The 23,931-nt window shown below is 44.6% G+C and overlaps 2 protein-coding genes, 1 long non-coding RNA gene and 1 other non-coding gene across 5 annotated transcripts; 1 reads left to right on the top strand and 3 right to left on the bottom strand.

The window, feature by feature from the left end:
• The first annotated feature begins 224 nt into the window (after window positions 1-224).
• Window positions 225-8,317, top strand: LOC109760604 (receptor-like serine/threonine-protein kinase ALE2). Of its 2 annotated transcripts, none has more exons than XM_020319412.3 (8): window positions 225-776; window positions 2,556-2,669; window positions 2,758-2,835; window positions 3,032-3,406; window positions 3,492-3,749; window positions 5,029-5,415; window positions 6,580-6,820; window positions 7,162-8,317. In XM_020319412.3, exons 1-8 carry the CDS (start codon window positions 698-700, stop codon window positions 7,850-7,852), a joined length of 2,223 nt encoding a protein of 740 aa, XP_020175001.1. In that variant the 5' UTR covers window positions 225-697; the 3' UTR covers window positions 7,853-8,317. The 2 variants fall into 2 exon arrangements, with proteins under 2 accessions (XP_020175001.1, XP_020175002.1); XM_020319413.3 differs by having other exon boundaries at window positions 487-776; window positions 3,035-3,406.
• Window positions 8,318-9,576: 1,259 nt separating this feature from the next.
• On the bottom strand, window positions 9,577-10,752 carry LOC109760603 (uncharacterized). Its single transcript, XM_020319411.4, has 3 exons — window positions 10,592-10,752; window positions 10,034-10,264; window positions 9,577-9,916 (listed from the first exon to the last, which is right to left on the bottom strand). The coding sequence occupies exons 1-3, from the start codon at window positions 10,710-10,712 to the stop codon at window positions 9,708-9,710; spliced, it is 561 nt and encodes a 186-aa protein (XP_020175000.3). The 5' UTR covers window positions 10,713-10,752; the 3' UTR covers window positions 9,577-9,707.
• Window positions 10,753-11,315: 563 nt separating this feature from the next.
• TRNAW-CCA (transfer RNA tryptophan (anticodon CCA)) lies at window positions 11,316-11,387 on the bottom strand. The gene has a single exon. It is a non-coding gene; the product is annotated as a tRNA-Trp (tRNA).
• Window positions 11,388-18,231: 6,844 nt separating this feature from the next.
• LOC109760605 (uncharacterized) lies at window positions 18,232-19,936 on the bottom strand. Its single transcript, XR_002232359.4, has 3 exons — window positions 19,420-19,936; window positions 18,506-19,253; window positions 18,232-18,422 (listed from the first exon to the last, which is right to left on the bottom strand). It is a non-coding gene; the product is annotated as an uncharacterized lncRNA (long non-coding RNA).
• Between the last annotated feature and the right edge of the window lie 3,995 nt (window positions 19,937-23,931).

Here is a 23,931-nt window from a genome sequence, read left to right as displayed (position 1 = left end):
TTTTGCCCAAAAACATGTAAAAACAAGCAAGATTCGCGCACACAAAGTCGCACGGCCCGGATAAAAAGGCTGCCGTGTCAGTCTCAGTCCAAGTGTGCCTACCCGCCGTCTGACCAGCGTTGACACCGGCCGACTCGAGCTTCCCGAGAGGAGCAAGGCTCCAACGCAGCCGCGTCGCTCAGCCAGAGACAGTCAAAGCGAGCGCCCAGAGCCGCTGACACGGCGGGCCCACCACGGCTCCCTTCCTCCCTCCCGTCTCCTCCCCGCCAGCGGTAAAGCGAGCGCGCGGCACTCCTCGCCGGATGGATGGATGGATGGATTCGTAATCCATCTTCTCATCCCCCACTAACCCCGCTCGCGATTAGGATGAGCAGGCGGCAGCGGAGCGCATTAACTCCAGTAGGGAGGGAATTAACACCTTCCTTTCCTTTCCTTTCCTTCCGAGGTTAAGCAAAGAAACCAGCCGAGCCAGCCCACCCCAGCGGCCAAAATTTATTGCCTTCCCCCTCCCTTCCTCCCCCACCTCCTCCCCCGCTCCAGCGCCCCTCGCATCGCCTCTCGCTCCCTCGCTCGCCGCGGGCCTCGCCGAGACGAACCCTCCCGCCGACGCCGCGCCGCCCGATCCGGGAGCCGCCCAGATCCGCCTCGCGGGCGACGGCAATGGCGTAGCGCGCGCGCGCCGGGCACCCGGGACGCGATGGGCCGCCGCGGAGGGCTCCTCTTCCTCCTGCTGCGGCTGCTCCTGCTCCTCCCCGCCGCCGCCTCCGCGCTCCACGGTATGCTTGTCCACTCGCTTCCTTCCTTCCTTGCTCCGCTTGCTTGGTTTCGGACCGCGCTCCCGCTGGGTTGGGTTTGGTTTGGGGAGTTCGGGCGGGCGGGGCGGGGCGGGGCGGGGTTGGTGGCTCGCTCTGCTCCGCGGCCGCGCTTGTGTTGCGCGCTCCGAGTGGGTTGCGGTGGGGTGGGGTTTGGAGGGACGGAGGGCGTGGGGATGCTTGCGCCCGTGGCCGTGGGGGCGGCATTTTCGGTTCGAATTTCAGCTCCTCGACACTAGCCTGTGGAGTGGACAATGGACATAGCAGCAGCAGCAAGATGCGACGTTGCTGTCGCGTGCTCTGGGCGATTGGGGGAAGCTGGGAATTGGGGTTCGGGTGGGGTTCTGTCGGTCCATGCGTGAGCGCCGTGTATTATTATTAGGGGAATTCTGCTGTCTGACAGGGGGTATGCCCGACAGTATTATTTCTAGATTCTGCCATGATCGATGGTTTTGACTACCGGGGGAAGGATCCAGCAAGGTGTTGGCGAGCTGGGTACATGCGTCTGGAGCTCTGTGTACGGTCCGTTAGCTTGACATTGTTTTCTCATGCCTGAAAGTAACAGATGACATTGGCTTCCACTGCTTGTTCCTTATGGTAAGGAGGCATGGGACTTGTCGACAGTTTGTGCTCCCACTGCTGCTGGAGCACCACACTGGAGCTTGTACATACATTTTGGGGTTTAATTTGCGTTCGTGGCGCGCGTAAAGCAGCACAGGGGCGTGTCCATCTGCGTGATACAACCAGCCAAGATACCACGGCACAAAACCTTAAGGTAGAAACACGCGCCTATAAATAGTTCGAATCCGATCTGTAGTTTGGTGTCTTAATATTCAGCCAACACTTGCTTTGCTCGCAAGTAACGCTTGCCGGTCTTCTCTTAACGAAATCTGCGGTACTAGCTTTTATAGTTGTATTCTTCCATCCCGGTGAAGCTATCGACAAAAGCTGAGTGTAGTATGATGGCCCCTCTTGATTGGCAGCTATAAGTTGCACGGATACGGCAGGAAACCAGCGTATCAGGGGTTAGATACGCCTGAATACTCGAATACGTTCTGATACCCGCCAAAATGTAAACACGTTTGGGTACCAATTCAGTGTCATTCTCGGAGTTAATTACTAACACCGTTACTTTCTGGAATAGTTATTGCACTTGGTGTCTCTCATGCTCTTAGCTTGACCATGAAGCCTTTTTTTTGGCGATTACAAGGATGACGCACGCGTGAACACACACCAGTGACACCACCATACGCACACACCTCACCCACGCCAGTGCCTCCTAACCAACTGCTAGAATTTGAGTGAAATGCTAACTTTCACTCGAAACTCCAAAATGTGCATGACACAGCAGCAGCATGCGCTGAAAAGGCATTTCATGTTTTGTTTCCATGTATGAGGAATAAAAAGTGTCACTGTGATGTAAAATTTGGATAAATTGAGAACATACGCAGAATTCAAACATTTCCAGATGCAGAACAAAACTTCTAGAAAATGTCTTATTACCTTTCCAGTTCATATGCTCTTATTTTAGAAATAGAAACTGCCAACGGGCATTGCCTATATAGGTCGCAAATGCAAATGTACGATTGTACAGTGCGCCTGAGCTTCTTGAAGTAACCATTTGAAAGTGTATATGTTAATCTGAACATGATGCTAGCCATATGGTTGGTAGAAGTTTTTCTCTTATGAGATTTTTGCAATTCGTTTCTGTCAAATGTAAACTTATTACCATTCGTTCTCCAGCAAACATACAGCCTAGTCCATCGCCACATCCATCAAATCCCCCTGAAGCAAGAGTGTTTGGACCTCGAATTTCCCCGGCATTTTCTCCTGCGGAACTGTCTCCAAGATCTCCTGGTATGTAACCGTGACAATGTCAGTGCTAAAAGTTCATGCTTAAATTTCCCATAAACTAATAATTATTTAATATCTGCTATTCTTACAGGCATCGCTGTGCATTCACACAAACACCACAGACGCCGACACCATGCCCCTCCGCCATCCCTATCTCTCCCACCTGAAGGTTTGCCATTTATGTTTACAGTTTCATACTGCATCCTCGAGTTACTTCACCTAATCCCAGATATTATCCATCCCTCTGGACTATTCTTTTTAGTACTGCTGCTTTTGACATGCAGACTAATTGTTGATCTAAGTATAAGCTTGTTTGTTTTGTTGTAACTTTTTGTGTTGAATAGTTTTTTTTTTGGTACCTTCAGCAGGTTGCTCTAGCACTGTTTGTACTGAGCCATTGAGTTCAACACCGATCGGTTCCCCCTGTGGCTGTGTGCTGCCCCTTAGTGTTATTGTTGACATTGCTGTAGCTCCATATTTACTATTCATGCACACAGCAGAATTGGAAGTTGAAGTTGCAGCTGGCACATTTCTTAAACAGAGTCAAGTGAAGATTATGGCTGCTATTCCAAGTGTCCAAGATGACCAGAAGACAAGAGTCACCTTTTATTTGGTGCCACTAAGAGAACATTTTGATCGCTATACTGCATCCCTAATATCGGATAGGTTCTGGAATAAAAAGGTTCAGATTAATTCATCTGTTTTTGGAGCTTACGAGGTTATAAATATTACCTATCCAGGTAAGAAACCTTTATGTGGAGTATTTGCTTCTTAGGTTATTTACTTGAATTTATGATTTAGATGCGCAATGTCATATCACTGCAGGGCTGGGACCTGCACCACCAGCTATGTCATCTCTTACGTCAGGTCCTCCAGGAAATGGAGAATATCCTATAACCGCAGATGTGCACCATCAGAAGAAGAAATTAGATAGCTGGATCATCGTGGTAGTTGCAGGGTCCTCTCTGGTACTAATCATGGGATGCATTGCGCTTATTATTTTAATAGTAAAATTGAAGAGATTTAAGCGCTTTCATGAAGCTGGGAACCCTGTGATCACCCCGTCAGTTAAAAGAAGACATGGTAAAATCGACAGCTTTTGTTGTCGTTAAGTATTGCTGTTACTACTTTTACCATTGTACTACATATGTTTTAAGACCTGATGGGCAATGTTAGAAACCTTTAATAGAGTTTTCTTGCTGGCTGTGCACAAACGATGTTTCAAGTATTTCCATGCTAGATGAAATGTACCTACTTACACCTGTTACCAAAGAGTGAAGAAAGCATTGTTCCTGAGTCATTTATTTTAGATTGTCTTCAAGATACAACCTTGATCATTTTTCTTACAACAATACACTAGTTAAAAGCATAAAAAACATGATACTATGTAAAATATCTATACTCCCATAATTATGCCGCCAATTGGTGGTGACGGTTTGTTCACCTTCGGGTTACATTACATGTTGGATTTGGCACAAATGGTTAGGAGCCTATATGAATATCTTGATATGACACAAATGGTAAAATTAAAGATATTCTTTTTTTCGCGGGGGAAATTAAAATATTCTTGAATATATAGTATAACTTCCCCACTATAGCAACACACGGACATTTGCTGGCTTTATACAAGAATCTGTTACGATCATCTTGAGAACAAAGTAGTGGGCGGTTGATTAGAGCCCCTGTTTTTGAGTCAAACAACTAGTCACGACTAGTCGATGAGTCGTAAAAAAATCAACTCAACAGCGTGTCGACTGGTCGATGAGTCCCGACTAGTCGCAACTGCAGGGTCGACTATTCAAGAGTCGCTACCCTAGAATGACTCGTCGACTCGAAAACCATGGTTAGAGCACACACACCCGTGAGCTCACCCCACCCGCGTTTGAGGCGCAAGCTCCACAGGGTTCCTCATTTCTACATGACAGGTTACATTTAAGGGAGGGAACTTCTCCCTTTAACCACGTTAAGATCATCTTCATGTGGGCAATAGGGATATTTATAATATTTACTGGTGGGTAATATTTCCACTTGAATGATTCTATTGCCACATAGATATTGGTAATCAGAGTTACACTTATCGGCGAGGTAGAACAATTGGCCACTTCTGTTTATAAATTTGCCTGAATCCTAAAATTGGTAAAAATATATTTTAGTCTAGAGTTCTCATATGCTATGTGCCTATGTTCTGCATGGAAATAACCGTTTTTAATATTTATTAGTTACCACCTATAGTGAAAAAAGAACGTCACTTTGCATGCATGTCATATGAACTTTTAAAACCTATAATCCCCTGTTTCACAACAAAATTTGCTAGTAATGGCAGTTGTGCTAAGTTGCTAACAACCTAATGTGTGGTACACAGGTGGCAGATCTCAGTCAACTAGCTTGGTGAGCTCTGCCTCAGCGTCAATGCTCTCAACAGTGGCCACTTGTGCCGCATCGGTGAAGACATTTTCGCTTGCACAGCTTGAAAAGGCTACTGATGGTTTTAGTTCAAGAAGAGTTTTGGGTCAAGGTGGGTTTGGACGTGTTTATCACGGGACCATGGATGATGGAAACGAGATCGCTGTTAAAATGCTCACAAGAGAGGACAGGAGTGGTGACCGTGAGTTCATCGCGGAGGTGGAAATGCTCAGTCGATTGCACCATCGTAATCTCGTCAAATTGATTGGCATTTGCACTGAACGTGGAAAAAGGTGTCTTGTTTACGAGCTTATACGCAACGGAAGTGTGGAATCCCATCTTCATGGTATGTTCTAGTATTAGTAATACATGCTATGTTTGGTAAGTCTTAACTAGTGAAACCATGACAAGAAATTCGTATATATTAATGCATAGCAGCCAAAATGGAAATATTTAACCAAGTGTCCATTTTTCTCATAATACTACCTCCTTTCCGTTTTATTAGGCTTGCGCGTATCCCTAGATCGATAATTTGACCAACATAAGATGAGTTGTATAGTCCAAGAATTATACCATTAGAAAGTATACAATTTGAAGTTTCTAATGATATATTTTTTGTGATATATAACGTGTATTATGTTGGTCTACTTCTCAACCTAGAGATACACGCAGGCCTAATAAACCGGAAAGGAGGTAGTAGAATGACTAGACGAGTCTGGTCCAACAATTTCTTTTACCTAAGCTTAGATTGGCAGGACCAGCTGCTATTCTTGTTATAAGACTTCAAATTCAGAAAGTCGCTTTGGAGGACGGGCTCTAGGGAGAACTGTAAAGAGAAGTTCAAAAATATTAACTTTATAGCTCGACTACGTGTATATATAGATGTGTAGTATAGCTGTACTAAGTTTCATCAATATACATATTTGTATATGATACATATAAAAAGACAAATAAATGGGCTTATTTTTGTCTTTTTGGGTATTGTACATATAGATGTGTAGTATATATCTGTACTAAGTTTCTTATGTGTATATCGTATATAGATGTGTAGTATATCTGTACTATGTTTCTTTACGGAGGGAGTATTATCTATGGAAATTTACATATACACAGAGAACATCCATATCCATATGTACTCGTAGAAACAGTTTCAACTTTTTTTGGAACTTCAAAATACCATTTTCGTTTATTTCCAAATTCTGGGCTCCATGGAACCCGATGCCAAAAGGTCCAAAACGCTGCACTCTTAAGAATATTATCTTTTTTTTGAAAGATCAGAATATTATCTCATTAATTATATACGAGTAAAGAAAATTGCATGGATGAAACAGGATCAACTACCGTTACTAATCTAACATCTGAACTTTCTCCAGTGGCGTGTCTCAAAGAAAGCAGTGCGCCGTCTTAGAAAAAAAATTGACCTCATAATTATCACTGTCACATGTAAGCCTAGGATTAGGAGTGTGCACTCAGCATGACTCTGTGTTAATTTGATCCTTTGTATGTCCAGGTGCTGACAAGGATAAGGGCATGCTGAACTGGGATGTCAGGATGAAAATTGCTTTGGGTGCTGCTAGAGGCCTGGCGTACCTACATGAAGATTCAAACCCACATGTCATACACCGCGACTTCAAAGGTAGCAATATATTGCTGGAGGATGATTTCACTCCCAAGGTTACTGATTTTGGTTTAGCAAGGGAAGCAACCAATGGAATCAATCCCATTTCCACAAGGGTAATGGGGACTTTCGGGTAAGAAACTTCGCTTATGTCCAGCCCCTATAATATCGTCAATACACATTATTAATGAAAATAAATGATATATATACAGCACATTGGGTATTTTGTGATGCTGTGATCGAATGATTTTGTGTCTCTTTGTGATTAATACTGCCTTCCATACACATTTGTTGATATTGTAAGAATGTCTTCATGTCAAACAACAATAATGCTTGGTAGGGTCGTTCACGAATTACACTTCTCTAAAGCTATATGAATTTCGGTACATAAATTTGCTCAAGAGTAGCTTGTCTTAATTCCATTCTAATTATCCTTGGCTTTCAAAAGCTAAAATTTCTCTGTTGATCATGCAGGTATGTTGCTCCAGAGTATGCCATGACAGGGCATCTTCTTGTCAAGAGCGATGTCTACAGTTATGGGGTTGTCTTGCTGGAGCTTTTATCAGGAAGGAAGCCCGTAGGCATGTCGGACAACATGGATCCTGAGAACCTTGTGACTTGGGCTCGTCCTCTTCTAGGCAATAGAGAGGGCTTGGAGAGGCTGATCGACCCTTCACTGAACGGCAACTACAATTTCGACAACGTAGCCAAAGTGGCGTCCATCGCTTCGGTGTGCGTTCACAGCGATCCGTCACAGAGGCCATTCATGGGTGAAGTAGTCCAGGCACTGAAACTGATTTACAATGACGCAGAGGAGGCCGTCGGTGATTCCTACAGCCACAGGGAGTCATCATGTGACCCGGACGACGACCTCCCGGCGGGCTTCATCTTTGACAGTGGTAGCGGTAGCTGGTGGAACAGCGGGGCCTCCGGGTGCCTGGACTACCGGAACCCCTCGCCATTCATAAACATGGAGTACAGCTCCGGCCGAATAGAAGCGAGGCAGGAGCGCGAAGGTGACCCTTACTCAGTAGTGTCGACGGGCGGCCGTGTACAAAAACCAGCACCCCAGAGTAGATCAGCCCCTCTGCAAATCAGGAAGCTCTCCCCGTCTCACTGGTCAAGAGGCAGCTTCAGCGAGCATGGGCGGCGGCCTCGCCATTGATTTGATATAAACTAGCGTTAGACCAACTGTTAGCTTCGGTTTTTTAGACTTGATGAGACAGAGGCTAGGGGGAATGCCATTCGCTGATTCGCCCCCCGTCGATTCTTGCCTCTGGTCAGTGTACAGTTTTCCGACAGAGTCCCAGCCAGTGACTCTCTCTCTCTGGTAGTCTGATGATGTTTGTAATCTGCCTTGAGCTGCCCTGCTTCCCTAGAAGAAAGGGCGATGGGCCGGCGGCGTGGCTGGCAGGTGCCGTCTAATTTTTGGAAATCGCAGTAAGTTTGTCATGTGTCAGGTTTGTGTGATCTTGGTAGGGGGATTATTGCCAGAAATCTGGGCGATATCATTCGTGTTGTTGTATCGTGCGTGCCTTGCCGATGTACTGGACTGTTAAATGTTGATGAAGTGATCTTCCTCTCATTGGTGAGGTGAAAAAAAATATAGTTTCCAGTTCAGTTGACTTCACTCTTGCTGTCGTTCTGTAGCTGTAGCCTGTAGGGTGTGTGCGGTGCGGTGGGTGGCTTATGGTTTTGTGTTTGCGTTCGAGTTTATGCAAGATACGCAACATCTGTTTCATAAGTTGGAAGCATAAATATCGCAGTAGAAATTTCACATGGAACGGCTCATATGTTGTGGAGAGAACGTTGGGGACGTTGGCATGCTATTTTCCGTTCTGCAGTCTTCTTTAGCAAACACACCATGTTCCGTAATTTTTTGTAGCATGTGGAAGGGCTTACATGTGTGTATCAAGATGGATGGAGAACATACGAAGACAGCACTGGGCCGGGCATCAAGACCATGCTAATCTAGATAGATAGAGAGGAATATAGCTTCGGTCACTCATTATGATTATATCCCTGGATGCTACTTAGTTAATAAAAAAATGCCTTTTATGGAAAAAAGATTTTTTTGATAGAGGGTGGATTTTATTGGCTCAAAATGAAGCATCAAGATGATACAAACACAGAGAGCACATACTCGGCCCCTTCACAGTTAGGATGCATACAATTGTCAATAACGCACTCACATAAAAAACGCGCCAACAACTAGCAAAGTCATATAAGAACAAAGCGATGTAGCCGAAGAAAAAAAGAAAAAGAAATCTAAAGTGATCATATCTGTGATCGACAAATTATAACAATGACAATATCTGGACCAATTATGTCATGGCACGACACGGACAACGAGACTCTTCAATAGCAACACCTTCAAGAAGGATCGACGCACAAGCGCCACCATCGAAAGCATGTGTGTATCAAGATGGATGGAGAACGTTCACATACAGCACTGGGCCGGACATCAGGACCACGCTAATCTAGAATAGATAGAGAGGAATGTACAGTAGATCACTAGCTTTGTCATGAAGCGACTGCTAACGCAGCCGACGAAACGAAGCCAACGGAGGTTGTTCCATCGGCAGGCGTCGACATGGAATGAAATCAACGGAGTGACTGGCTAAAACAGGGTGGCCGTGCGTACGTAGTAGCCATTATTCCATTATTATACAGTATATATATATATATATATATATATATATATATATATATATATATATATATATATATCTGTAAAAGCATGCATACAGGAGCTAGCGACACTTCAAAAAATACAGCCTGATGAGATGATCTACGGAGCGTGCGTGCTAGCCCTGATTTGCCATATCACGTGGGGCGTATATAAACGCACATGCTTACGACTAGTAGTATAACAAAACGGGAAAGGTGTCCATGCAACCAGACCTTATTAATATTGCTTTACGTATATTACCTTCGTCTCAACATATCTGAACGAATGTAAGACAAGTAATTTAAGACGCAGGGAATATATTGCTAGCGTGGGCGTACGCGCTAGCTAGTTACCGTGCGCCGTCCTTCTTCCTCGCCGAGTGCGCCCGCGCCGACATGGATCGATCGGCGAGACCTGCACCGTCTTTAGGCACGCACTTGCAGTATATTTTGAATGCAACGAGTTCACATTTCTGTACTGTGCCGTCCGGACACGGCCACCACGGCTCCCCTAGATCGTTGAGCACCTTTGTCACTTGGACTTGATCGGTAGGACCACCTGAGGCCATCCGTGAGTTAGTTTATCCACGTGGCACAATGGTTAGTTAAATGTTCCAATTAAGAATATTTTTTCTAACAATAACAATAGTGGCATATGTTTCATTAACTGAAGCACCTTTGTCGCCGGAGTTCTTTCGCGACAGCATCTGCTCACCGGCCTTCCTCGGCGAGCTCGTCGTCGCAGACATGGCTTGATCAGTGGGGCCAACACCTTTTTCACGCACGCAATCGCAATACCATTGGAACGCAATGACTTTGCATTTCAGCACCTTGCCATCCGGGCAAGTATAGAATGGATCCTCTATGCTGATCACCTTTGACGACCCGACTTGATCAACAGAATCACCTGAGATCTTCCATGCTTACAGTGAGTCCATCCGTGATAAGCAATAAACGGAGTAGAAATAGCATGTAGTCCCTCTGGCCCATAATGCAAGACATTTTTCGACATTAGTGGTGGTGCTCTGGCTCCAGGCCACCGCGGACGCCCGCCGCCTCTCCCCCGGCGGCGTGATCCGGCTTTCGAGCGATGGCAGAGGTTCGTGACTGACGCACGTGCCCGTGAACTACTGTTTGTTGCCACATAGTCCCTCTGGCCCATAATGGCATTATGGGCCAGAGGGACTATGTGGCAACAAACAGTAGTTCACGGGCACGTGCGTCAGTCACGAACCTCTGCCATCGCTCGAAAGCCGGATCACGCCGCCGGGGGAGAGGCGGCGGGCGTCCGCGGTGGCCTGGAGCCAGAGCACCACCACGATGGCCGTGGCAATGCACCTCTTGGTAGTGTACATGGCTGGCTCTCTCTATGATCTTCCCAGTCTTGCCTTGCACTCTCTCTCGAAGCGCCGGGCAGCATTTTATAGCCAGCAAGATCGGCCTCGCGGCACGTACTGGCTGCCAGGTAATCTGCCAGATAGATCAGTGTGTGGCTATGTATGACGTGCCAGTGTGAATACGTGAGACCTGGATATCCAGTGCCTTCCCGGCCTGGACGCGGGTGTGCACCGTGCCCCATTCTGATCCAGTATGTGTGCCTATGCTGGTAGGAAGATGCCCATGTCGTTTGTGAGCTCTCGCAATTTTCACTTGTGAGTGTGATTCACGCCAGCCATGGGACCAGTGCCTATCACGCACGCATATGTTATGTACATACACAAACGTCCATGCTTACACCGAAGCTACTAGGCCATCGGAGACGATGCGCATAAACATATGGTGGAGAGACCAAACGTCACGAATTGCCCTCGCTACCGCCCGACGATTTGAGAACAATATGTACTATTCAGTCCTGGGGTAATATCGACACTGCTTCTGCGTCTATATGATCTGAAATCTAGCAAATTAAGCATGAGAAACTACGCCAAAAAAAGAGACCGGATTAGGATCGGGGGTATTGAACCCGACGTGAATCGAACACGCAACCTTCTGATCTGGAGTCAGACGCGCTACCATTGCGCCACGGATCCGGTGTGCTCTTTCAAGCTAATCCGGCTACAAGACCGAGAGCACGGGTACCATATCACGTCAGGTGCCTTTCCAAATTACAGTTACTTCGAAGCTTAAATTACGGAGCTGGAGGATGTGGTCATGGTTCTCATGATTGGTTCAGCACGCCGGCAGTCCAGCAAAAGTGCAAAACACGGGAGATTTGACGGGAACGCGTGGAAAAACAGGGAGCTGAATGAACTGCGTAATTCCGGGAGCAGCAGCCAGTGGAGTGGAGGAGAGGGTTGTGTACATGCGTTTTTGCAAAGTTGTAGTTTCTGTCTCGTTTCGATGTCCTGCCCCTACAAGGTTACGTTGGGGACGGCGCCGGCCGGCTACATCCACGGCGACTCTCGACCGGGGCACTTCCTGGGGGACGCTCGCTTTACAGCGTATGTTAGATAGGCTGGGCCCAATTTCCCACTCGCCTATCGCCCGTCTCTAATTTTTGTTTCACTTCTAATTTTTGTCTTTTAGGTTTTCTCCATTCATAAAAGTTATTGTATTTTTGTTAGACTACGCAAATAATTTCATATTCTTGGTAAAGAACAGATCACAACAGATCACAACATTTCAAAATAATAACATGAAAACATCGAAAACTATTCGCGCATTTTTTCAAAAACTGTCATACCATATAAAAAAGGGATGTACCATTTTTAAAGTTGTTCACGACACTTAAAAATGTTGATAAAGATAGAAAATTTTGTTCAAGCAATTTTACAAAAATATTAATGACATATAAAAAATGCCCATGCACTAAAGTCAGACGATTTTAAAAAAATTCATGAATGAAAAAAGAAAAGAAGAAGAAAGAAAAAGTGCAAAAACAAGCAAACACGGAAAATAGATTGAAACAAAGAAAGGGAAGAAGAAATGAAAGTAAAAATACACAAGAAAATAATGAAATGAAAAGCCAAAAGAAAACTAAAAAGCCGATAAGAAAACAACAAAATAAAAAGAAAAACAAGAGATGGAAGGTTCCTAAAACCAGGCCCCTCTACCTTCATTGTTGGAGACACCTGTGGTTGTATACATTATTTTGATTAATTTTATCTATATAAAAACTATGAACACCACTACTGCTCGTAGTACGTTTGTTAATGACTCACATGGCAAAGGTCCGAGTTCATCTCGGCTCATTCACGAAATGATGACTCTGGGCCATGGAAATTCTTCATCGGCTCCCACCAACGGCCTCGCCAATGAGCGCGTTTGCAACATGTTGTGAGGCGCATTGGATGCTCGCTAGAGCTATATCACGCTTTACGTGAGATTGAGCAATCTCTCGCCTGAAGCGCGCGCTGTAACGGGCCAGCCTACTAGCTCTCGCTCGGAACAGAGAAATACGTAAAAAAATAGAGGGTTGTCTAAACAAAGATAAAAATAGAGGGAGAACCAGGGATCAAACCCAGGTCGCCTCCATACACAGCATGCCTGCTAGCCACTGGGACACTGCAGTGTTTGTGGAAACGTTGATGCCCCGAATATTTTGATGGAAAGGAGCTTGGATTTTCACTAATTGTCGACCCCCTTTTTGTTGTTCTTTCTTTACTTTTTTCACGGATTTGTTTCCTGTTTCTTTGTATGTTTTTACTGTTATTTCATTTCCTATTTCCTTTTTTCATTGGCTTTCTTTGTTTCTTTCTCCGTGTTCACTTTTTTTTCTTTTCTTCATTTTTTATCTCTTTCTCATTATTCATTGGGTTTCTTTGTTTCTTTATTGATTTTCATTGTTTCCATTCATTTTTGCATTGGTTCTTCAGTTTTCATTTTCTTTGTTTTGTTTTTATTTGTTTTTATTGGGTGTCTTTGTTTTTCCATATTTTTGTCTTCATTTTTCTTCAGATTCATTTGTTTCTTTATTCGTTCAATATTTTTTGTTTTCTCTGCAGTTTTCACTGTTTTTCTATACACCTTTTAGGTATATATCTAACACATTTTTCAAATACATGTTTAATTTTTTTGACTACATCATCATAATTTCTTCTATACTCTAAACATTTTTCAAATCCTTCATTAACATGTTTCAAATACAACCCTAACATTTTTTAATACATTGTCAATATCTAATATTTTTTTAAATGCTTGATTACATTTTTAAAATAAAAGATTAATTTTTTTAATACATGGTCAATATTTTTTCTATACACATTTAATATTTCCCAGTTCTTGATTAACATTTTTCAAATATGTGTTCAACATTTTTTCAAATGCTTGATTAATTTTTTTATATAAAAGATCATTTATTTTCTTCATTTCTTTAATACAGGGTAACATTTTTTATATACATTTAACATTTTTCAAATGCTTTTGTTTCAAGTACTTGTTCATCATTTTTCAAATGCCTAATTAACATTTTTATATCTATGATCATACATTTCAACATTTTTTCCTACATAATCAAGTTTTTTTATATATACATTTAACATTTTTTAAATATTTGATTTACGTTTTCCAAATACTTGTCGAACGTTTTTTAAATGCTTTCATTAATATTTGTTAAATACATTATCAAATATTTCGTATACATGATAAACATTTTATCTATATGTATTTAACATTTTTGAAATGCTAGGTAAAGATTTTTTAAATGTTTTTTTGTAATATTTATTCAAAATATTTTAAATTATAAACAAAAAGAAAGCAAAACCCCATAAAAAAAGTAAAAAAAGAGAAAGAAAAATGAGGCTGTGGTATCCGCCAATCTGGGCCGGCTCATCTCGCTCTCCCTCTTCAGCCAGGCGACTCCTATTTGGCACACAGGTCGCCCACGAGCGACCTGGCGCGTACCCTCCTCACACGCTGGTTGTTCGTATAGGTCGCCCCAATTCCGTTTTCTCCCCTTCTTTTCCTTTTTCCTTTTTCAATTTCTTTATTTTTTATGTTTATTTTTCTTCTTCCTTTTGTTTTTACATTTTTTCTGTCCTTGTTCAATTTGCGAACATCTTTTAGATTCCTGAACATCTTTTGAAGTCCAAAACATTGTTTGAGATTATGAACATTTCGCAAATATATGAACATTTATTGAAAATACAAACATTTTTTAAATTCACATACATTTTTTACAAATTCGTGAACATTCTCTTAAGTAGTAAATATTTCGAATCACGTACATTATTTTGAAATCGTGAACTTTTTTGAAAAATGAACATTTTTTAAATTCATAAAGAATATTTCAAAACCGTGAATATTTTTTAAATTGATGAACATTTCTATTTAATCGTGAACCATTTTTGAAATCACAAACATTTTTTAAAATCATGATTTTTTAATTCATTAACAATTTTTTTATTTAACATTTTTGAGAAAATTGTGAACATTCTTTTAAACCGTGAACAGTTTTTTGAAATTGTGAACATTTTGATATCCCGAAATATTGGAAAAAACACGAAAAACAAAAGTAAAAAAGAAAAAAAAGGGAGCCCTAAGTTCCCTCTCCTCTAGCGCTCGTCTCTGGACCAACCAACACCCACAGCGCACATATAAACGTTTTATTTTTTATTTTTTCCACCTTGATCTAGTTATTTATTTATTTGTCTTACCTATTCGTACATTTGTATGAAAATGTTGTAGCATTTTTCTTAAATTACGAAAATGTCGATGAAATTAAAAAAATGCTCGTACCATTTGAGAGAAAATGTTTCATGATATTTAAAAATAATGTTTATAAAAGATATTTTTTCCGGGCAGTTAAAAAAAGTCCATACTATTTTTTAAAATTTCTCACAACACGTATTAAAAGTTCATGAATAATTAACATTTTGTTCATACAATTTTAGAAAAAAATATTCAGGACATATTTTATTTCGTACACTAAAACTGGGCATATTAGAAAATTTCATGAATAAAGAAAGATCGGAGGAAGAAAGAAGAAATGAAAAAATAATCAGGAAAGGAAAAAAGAAAATAGAACAACAAAAAATGAAATAAAAATGAACAAGAAAAAGGAGGAAATGAAAAATCAAAAGGAAACTAGAATGCCCGATATAAAACATAGAAAAAAGCAAAAGATAAAAAGGCCTGATGTTGGGCCAGCCCAGTCATCATATAGACGTAAGCGAGTGATCTATCCGACTCACAACATGTGAGACATTGGGGATGCAACAGGAGGAGGCAATGGTGCCATAGTCCGAGAGATTAATGCATGGAGGAGTGAGTTTATTTCCAGTAAATTTTGTTTCGAAAGTAGAAAGAGCAATTTTCAAGGAGAAGGCCAATTTGGCTCCCGGGCTCAGCTGCACCCGCTTCGACGAAACAAAATCAAAACAAATAGTAGAAAACTTCATCAAATTCCCATTTTTTTGTGTGGTAGATAATTTGGTGCGTGAGGTTCGGTGCAAATTTCAACTCGTTTGGACATTTGAGCAGCTCTCTGTAAAAAGACAAAATCGGGGTCTGTAAAAAAGTTATTGTTCACGAACTGTTTTGACCCGATTGTCGTTTTTGCCGAGAGTTGTTCAGATATCCAAATGAGTTGAAATTTGGAGCGGACCTCACGCATCTAATTATCTACCACATAAAAAAATTGATTTTTTTTGAAATTTTCTAGTATTTGTTTCGAATTTTTTTTCTAAGCGGGAGCATCTGAGCCCAGGCTCAGATGTGGATTTTCGATTTTGAAGCTCATAGTTTAGCTAGAACAACTTTATCTCTAGCAATAGGCCAGCATATTTGGTTTGGCGTTCCACACGATCTTGTAATGATACCCAGTAACATTCAAGTTGAGTAAAGTGGAATGTTGTTATCCCAAAAAAGGTGAGATATATCAGTTGTGCCGTCGAGTGGTCACCGTTGGTATCATGTTTTTTTTTCAGAATTTTTTTAAACATCAAAATTTAAGTTTTTAAACATGGTATCATGTGATATCTTCCCGTATTTGTATATTTTAATATACATGCCAAATAGGCATTAAATGCACTAGGTAGTGCAAACTGCACAGGTTGACGACGAGTACCTATACTAATTAGAGACTTTTAAAAAATTCCTACGTCAATTACAAAATAAGAGTTAATTAGAAAATATGAGCCGTCTATCTTATGGGACCAAGGTTTATAACGGCCGAGATTAACTCACTTGGAAAACTCCCTTCACTCAAGCCTGCTCGAAAAATAAAAGGTTTATTGACCTGTTTGTTTTCTCGTGGCTATTATCTTGTCGCTGTTTCTTCTCCACAGGATTATCCTTTTACCCTCAAGCATGTTCTCTCTCATCTCTCCTACCACAATGTTTCTACACGTCCTTGTATCAACACGACACTAAAATCAATCAATCACCCCTCCCCCGTCCCACTGCTACCGGAGGGGGCAGCGGCGAAGCCGTGCATGCCCTGGGAGGGTGGCGGCCGGGTGTTCCCTTTTCTTTTGGTTCTCCCGGTGGCTTAGGGCGGATCTTGTGGCGGCTGGTGGTTCCGGCGGTGCGACGGTCCGACGCTGCGTGGCTCGTGCGGCTCACGGGGAGGCGCCCTTCTCGACGGCTGGGCCGGCGCTGGGTGGCTGCCGCGTGGAGTCGGCTTGATTTGGGCTGCTGTCAGGTCCAGGCGCGTCGCCCCTGGCTGTGGTGCGGCGCGTGGCTTGCCCTGCTCCGGTTGCGCGTTGGTGGCGCCTTGCCTTGTTCCGAGCGGCCTGTCCCGAGTCCTGTTGGCAATGTAGCAGGGTGGTTGGAGGAGGTTGTGGCAAAGGTAGAGGTGGGTCGGCGTGGACAGTAGCGCGTGGTGCCACCAGGTCCAGCGTGGATAGCTTCGGCTCTGCCCCGGCCTGCCTGGTATGTTGTTGTCGTCCTCCGGCGAGGTGGAGGTGGTGTGGGCTCGATCCGATCTGGGTGGGCCTGACCGGCTTGGTGATGGAGGCTACTGTGATGCGAACTGCTACTCTTCCTGTTGCGGTGGTTGACCTGCTCGAGCGACTCCGGTGGGCGCTGGGTTCCACGATCCATGTCGCGAAGAGGCTGACAAATGTGACGCCCGTGGGCGTCGTTCCCTCTCTGGAAGCGTTGTTTTGGCCCTGATCTGACTCCCTTCCTCGAGCTCAGTGGAAACCTTTGGTCCGGCCTCTGGACTACAAGGCGGTGGCGGCGTCATAGCGTCATTCCGTTCTTGAAGGCACCGTCTTGTTGCTCGAGGAGTCCCGATGGTGCGGCTTGAGTCATGGTCGGCCGTTACTCTGGGCATGGGCCTCCTGGGCGCATGTACGCCATCGGGACGCTCTCTCGATGACACTCTCCCTAGGTCCGCTCATGCCCTACCGTTCACTTGCCGACTCCTTGACGCAAATGGGTGGCGGTACGTTGCTTTGTGTTGGCTTTGAGTTTTGGCCTTGTTGTAGAGGTCTCGACGTTGGTTGTGACGCGGCTTGGTTGTGTTGTAGCTTGCCTCATCACCATTGGCATGAGGTTGGACTAGGTAGCATGTATCATAGTAGGTAGGGTGTGTGTGTGTGCAGTGGCGAATCTAGAGAAAAAACGGAGGGTGGGCTCAAAGTTTAAGCCGAGAAAAATCGAATGCTCTTTTGAAGAAAAAGCTGCTTATCTCCTAGTCCTTTTGTACAAATAAACTGAAACTTTCCCAGATTAATACTGGAAACACGTACTATATACTAGAATTTTTCTGGATTTTTTAGAAAATATCAAATTTTGAACCAAATTTTGAATCAGCTGACTAAAATGGCCATTATCTCCTAATCCTCTTGGCCAAATAAGCTCAAAATTTCCCAGCCTACTACTGGAAGCATGTAGTATTTACTGATTTTTTTCTGGAATTTTGAAAGAAAAATGGTTTTACCAATTTATAGAGACAATATGTGCCAAACAGTGCTCAAATGGACATGATTCTCAAGACAAATACTAGTAGCATGATTGACCAACAGCAAAGTTTCATACAATCTGCACACCAATACATCAAGTACTAGAGAATCAACCAAAATAAGGCAAAGACAAGATACTGGTGTTGCTTCTTACTAACAATATTGTAGTTGTAGAACTCCTCCACACCAAAATGCAAGTGACAAACTGCAAGCCATCTGTCCAAATTGGCACAAATGTTAGTGATATGGTAAAGTACCCTCAACTAACTATCGACACTAGTACTAAAACAGAGATATACCTCTAAGAAATAACATCATACTCAGGAGGCAAATGTCCTTTGCGATTTTTCTTTTTCTGAAATCGTATCATAATTTGATCATCTGGAATACTTTTGAATATCCTTTTCTCACAGTAGCATACCATTAAATCATTGAGCCAATCATCTGATATCTTATTGCGCAAATCGGTTTTGATGACCTTATTGCTGAAAATATTCGCTCGACCGACGAAGTTGCAACTGATGGGCAAAACAGTGAACATAGAAAGCATATGGACTCTCATCACGAATTAGCTTTTGCAAACCATTGAATTCTCCTCTCATGTTTGAAGCCCCATCATAACCCTGTCCACGTAGCCTATTAATAGACAAGCCATGGTACTTTAAGACATGAAACAATGCTTCTTTAATTCCGGCAGATGTGCAATCTGTGATGTGCTTAATAGCAAGAAATCTCTCCTGAAGCTCTCCATTATCATCCAAAAATCTGCACATTGTGTTGGTGGTGCTGGTTGGTTTGTGCTCTCATCGGTTGGGGGATTGGTTCTCTCATTTGAAGTGGGATTGGTGCTCTCATCAACCGAGGGATTAGTTCTCTCATCAACCGAGGGATTAGTGCTCTCATTTGTTGGATCATCGGGGATTATGTTCTCTATGAGGGTAGGCTGAACAATAACATTAATTGGGGCAACATTGGATTCAGGAATAATAGGAAGTGTATTTGAACTACTTGCAAACCAACTATGCAGAGTCCTCTTTCTCTTCATTTCTATAAAAAAATAAACAAGGACATAAATTAGTTCATGAATTAATTGTTACTAGAACCAGTACTGACTAGAACCAAACTACGTACTGACTAGAATTAACTAAACTAGCAACTGCTATCAACTAAACTAAGAAGAATCAAACAGAGTCAGACAGAGACAACAGACAACCTATTTCGAACTGCTCTGGACTGGTGTCCGGCGTCCGGCGACATACAGAGAGCCCTGCAGAGAGGCGTCCGGCGTCCAGTGGGGAGTCGGCGGATCCGGCGACCTGCAGAGAGCCCTAGGCGTCGTGGGCGACGAGCTCCCCGGCAGGCGCAGCCCGGCTCCCCCCGTGGCCCCGTCCCTCGTGCAGGCTCGGGCGCTCGGCTGATGACGGCGTCCGGCGGGGAGGCGGCGCTCGGCGAGGACGCAGCAACGGCGAGGAGGCGGGGAGGCGGCGCCGGACTAGGAGGTGGCGTTTGGCGGCCGGCGGCTAGGTTATTGGGTGGCCGCTGCTCGTGCGCCTGATGTGCTTCGTGCGGGAGGCTGGGTTAGTCACCGATTCTTAGATGGGCTGCCTGCTGGACCGTTTTTTCTGGGCTGGGCCTAAGAAATATTTTGAAGCCTAGTAGTAAAAAAAAATTCCGCGAATTTAGAGGGTAGGCTCAAGCCTATCGAAGCCTGCCTGGTGAACTCGCCACTGTGTGTGTGGTGTGTGTGGCGTCTAATTCTTATGATTAGCATTGTAATGGTCAAAATGCCTTGTATCTGGCTACTTTGCTGCTCCTTCTTTAATGTGATGATACACATGCTTGTGCATATTCGAGAAAAAAAAAGCATGATATATCGCGGTGGAAATTATATCCGGCAGCTGTGCAACCTTAGAAGTATGAACTATTTGTCCTCGATTATTTGTGTCACAACTGCAAGGTGGGATTTGTCTCACGGCTGGAAAAGGTGGAGAAGTCGCATGTTCCTGTCCGTGGTCTCTATGCCCGGGTTGATTTCCTCCTCAGCTGCAGTGGGCGGTGGGCAATGTTTGCTCCATCTCTTCTCTTTCCAATAATGTTCTCGTGTTTCTCAACCAATATTTACTGATTATGTTTCGACTCTTATTTGAAAAAGATAAGCTAATTTGAGTCGGTTTTGCTAAATCTCTGGTACCTGAAATTTTTTCTAGCGTCAGTAAATTTCTGCTTTGCATGAGGCCAAAGGTGGAGACACGCGTGAGGATAGGCAGCAATGAGGGTCGGCCATGGGGAGGCCGAGCTAGCACCTTGCTGGAGCCAGCACTACTAGATTTCACATTATAACCAAGGGTCAAATTACCGTCGGATATTTAAGTTCACCATTAGATTTACTTATGACAGATGGTACATCGTCGACAATCTCCCGTTGGCTATGCTTGGTCGGCCATTACAGTAATAACCGATAATACTGTAGAATGATACCTATGACCACGGCAATTAGCTGACGATGAACCGCCAGCCATGTCTTGGTCGTCAGCTAGCTCACAGAAACTCAATGGCATTTATAGTTGACGGTTCCTTGTCTGATATTTATTTTCTAACAGTTATTACTTTCCTTCGGCTTTTGTAAATAAGTGACGGTATATTTAACCCCTTGAGATTTGTTATAACCAGGAGGAGAACCAAACGATAAGCTAGTATGACCGCCAACTATGTATACACCCCTTTGGGGATTCCTATAGTTGAGAGGCCGGCAAACACCCTCAATATGGATTCAGCAACATCGCGAAGTCTCCATTAGCATATTGTGTACCTGAGATGTTTGTTGCATGGAAGGCCAATAAGTCAACCTTCTGGTGGCGGCGCGGCGGGGAAGGGGGTAGGAGGAGGTCCTGGCGGTGCGACTAGGGTTTTCCCTCGTGTTGCCAGAGGAGGGCGACGCGAGGGTGGGGATTATAAAAACACAAGTATTGTAGGTTTACTTTTAGTCAGGGTTGCTTCTGTTCTTAGGGGATGTTAAGCATGCCCGTATTATGTACCTTGAGCTTAATTAACATGAGAAGGGAATGTTTGTCTGCCAAAAATAAATTTAAAATACCATTCAGGAAAGACGATTGCCAAAAGTAAGCCTAACATATGGACGACATGATTCAATCTCGCAATTGTGGTGCATTTGCCGTTGCTTTTCGTCAACAAAATAAATAAAAATAAAATTGTGGTGCATTGTCTTTCTCAGTCGAGTATTTTGTGTGGGCATGCATAGCTTCAGCCAATCTCGTTGAGCCGTGATTCACACCCGCCACGGGACCAGCACCGCGTCTGCCTCTACGCAAAAAGCCATTCATCGAATCTAGTAGAACACCGGAGGATTTTTGTGCGTTTTCTCACTTATAAGCATTTCGTTGAGTGAGTCGTGATTCACGCTCGCCATGGGACCAGCGCCGCATCTGCCTATACGCAAACGTCCTCCATTCATAGCTTAGCTAGAAAATTGGAGACACACACGTACGTAGAAGGATATCCAAGTAGCACCAATTGCCAGGGAACCCAAAGACTCATGAATTGCCCTTTTGGTGTCGTCACTTTCATGAACGCTTGCTTCATATTGGAGCCCGCGTTCGGGTAGACCTGGATTTATATTTTATATATACAAGTAAAAGAAACAAAGTGGAGGCAGCCTCGCACTGCAATTAACATACAATTTTGCTATTGTTCAGCTATTTATAAATCAGTAGTAAGAACAATCCGATTTGGGCATTAAGAGCAACTCCAACGCGACGCCCATTTTGTCCGCGCGCGTTCGTTTGGGTCGCGGCGCACTGAAAAGTCGGCCCAACGCGCCGACCCAAACGGACGCGCGCCCACTTTTCGTCCGCCTGCCGACCCATTCCCGGCCCATTTTCAAGCCTCATTTGCGTCGGCGCGGACACGTGCTACGCGCGCCAACTACTCCCCTGGCCCGCCAGTCGGTGGTAGCCTTCACCATTTCCCTCCACTTTCCCCCAAACCCTCCCGCCCCCCGCGCTCCCGCCGCTCGCCATGGACGACAACCTCGATGCTGCCGCCGGCCTTGTCTCCCTCGCCTCGTCCGGCATCACGACCGCCCCCTCCGGCAAAGGCAAGCCTCGCGCCCCCCGCAAGACCGCCGCTGCGCCCAAGCCGAAGAAGAAGCTGACGCCCGAGGGGCGGGCAAGGGAGTCGGCGAAGAGAAAGGGCCGGAGGCACGCGGCGGACGCTAGGGAGGAAGACATCGCGGCGGCCGCCATCGCCGCCGCGCAACAGGAGTCGGCGAAAAGTCACGACCGTGGGGGAAGACCAACTCCAAGAAGGAGGACAAGCGGGATGCGGCATCGAACACCTTGATCGCAACCGTGGAGGACATGATGACCAAGAAGGACTCAAGGGAGAAGTGCCGACAAGACAAGGAAGAACAAATGAACGCCTTCATGGAGATCCAAAGGAGTAGGCTTGAGATGGAGGTGGAGAAGCAAACGGGGATGCTTGAGATGGAGGCGGTGAAACAAGCCAAGATGCTAAAGATCGAGGCCGCCAATGCCAAGACCAAGGCGAAAAAAGTGGCTCTCGCTAGCATTATGACGAGGGTGAAGATCATGAAGGTGGATCTCAACACCATGTCGACAAGGAAGAGGCCGTGGTTCGAGAAGATGCAAGTTCGACGCCTAGTGACCTATGGCGGCGAGCGCCATCCTTTTTATATGCTGGAAAGCGTGCTGGCATGACCACGACCGCGATGGCGTGGTCGAACTCCCGCCCCTTTTTATGTGTTGGCATGTGTGCCGGCTGCTGGCAAGTGCGCCAGCTGAACTGTGTGGTGTTTTTTCTGAAGCTGACATTGTATGCCGGCGCTGACATGGTGCCGGCACGAACTTCAGGCGACGACATGGCCGCTGGCATGATCTATGGCCACGTTCCTTTTTTAAAATTTGTGTGCGGACATGAAATGGGTCGCGGCCGTTGGGCGTACTGCCGACCCAAATCTTAAAGAAGGCGGACACCCAACAGGCGGCCAACCCAAATGGACAAAAGACGGACAAAGGCGCCGTTCATTTGGGTCAGCGCGTTGGAGTTGCTATAATAATCCTATACTCAGGATATGATGGACGGGCGCATGTCTTGGGCGGTGGCATCCGCGTGTGTGGGTCAAGATGGCAGCCCTGGGGCATGGTTTGTGGACCATGGGCGGCAGATCTGATGGTTACCCTCGCCGAAGACGACGGGGAGTACTGAATCTTAAGGTAGGAACACACGGCGGGGACAAATCACAGACAGATATGCCACAATGATATGTGCCTTGCCACTTGCCATTAGCGGCTGGCTGGTCTACGGTTCACAAAGCTTTTGGCGTTCTTCCCTTCTTTAGGCGACCGTCTCGGCTGCACTGATAATTGGAGATGGTCGTTTGTTATGGTGTGTGCAAAGATCCGTTTGGGGGGGAGGGTTTTTGCATAATGCTCACGATGGTTGTTGTTTCGCGATGTGTCTGGTAGTTTTTGTAAGTTTAGAGTTATTCATGAACATTTTATGTTAGGGCATGGCCAATGCATAGCCTCATGGTGATGCCCCGTGTGCCATGTAGGATTGCATGTTAGGGAAATTAGGTTCGGATAGGGAAGCGAGATCGTCTACAAGAAGCAGGTGCTTTGAGAGAAAAAATGTGGTTCGATGTGAAAAACTGAAAAGATTGAAGTGAAGAGTAGAGATGCATATG

The sequence above is a fragment of the Aegilops tauschii genome, chromosome 6, assembly GCF_002575655.3.
Source record: "Aegilops tauschii subsp. strangulata cultivar AL8/78 chromosome 6, Aet v6.0, whole genome shotgun sequence".
Classification (NCBI taxonomy): domain Eukaryota; kingdom Viridiplantae; phylum Streptophyta; class Magnoliopsida; order Poales; family Poaceae; genus Aegilops; species Aegilops tauschii.
The sequence above is the reverse complement of the archived record's forward strand: the minus strand, read 5'-3'. Positions and strand labels throughout refer to the sequence as shown.

Bases quoted from the DNA above. Each gene is read 5' to 3' on its own strand.
- LOC109760603 (XM_020319411.4), bottom strand. From the start codon at position 10,712: ATGTACACTACCAAGAGGTGCATTGCCACGGCCATCGTGGTGGTGCTC. The intron at 10,265-10,591 runs GTTCGTGACTGA...GGAAGATCTCAG, and splicing joins GCTTTCGAGCGATGGCAGAG to GTGATTCTGTTGATCAAGTC. The intron at 9,917-10,033 runs GTGCTTCAGTTA...GGATGGCCTCAG, and splicing joins AAAGAACTCCGGCGACAAAG to GTGGTCCTACCGATCAAGTC.
- LOC109760604 (XM_020319412.3), top strand. From the start codon at position 698: ATGGGCCGCCGCGGAGGGCTCCTCTTCCTCCTGCTGCGGCTGCTCCTG. The intron at 2,836-3,031 runs GTTTGCCATTTA...TGGTACCTTCAG, and splicing joins CCTATCTCTCCCACCTGAAG to CAGGTTGCTCTAGCACTGTT. The intron at 6,821-7,161 runs GTAAGAAACTTC...TTGATCATGCAG, and splicing joins AGGGTAATGGGGACTTTCGG to GTATGTTGCTCCAGAGTATG.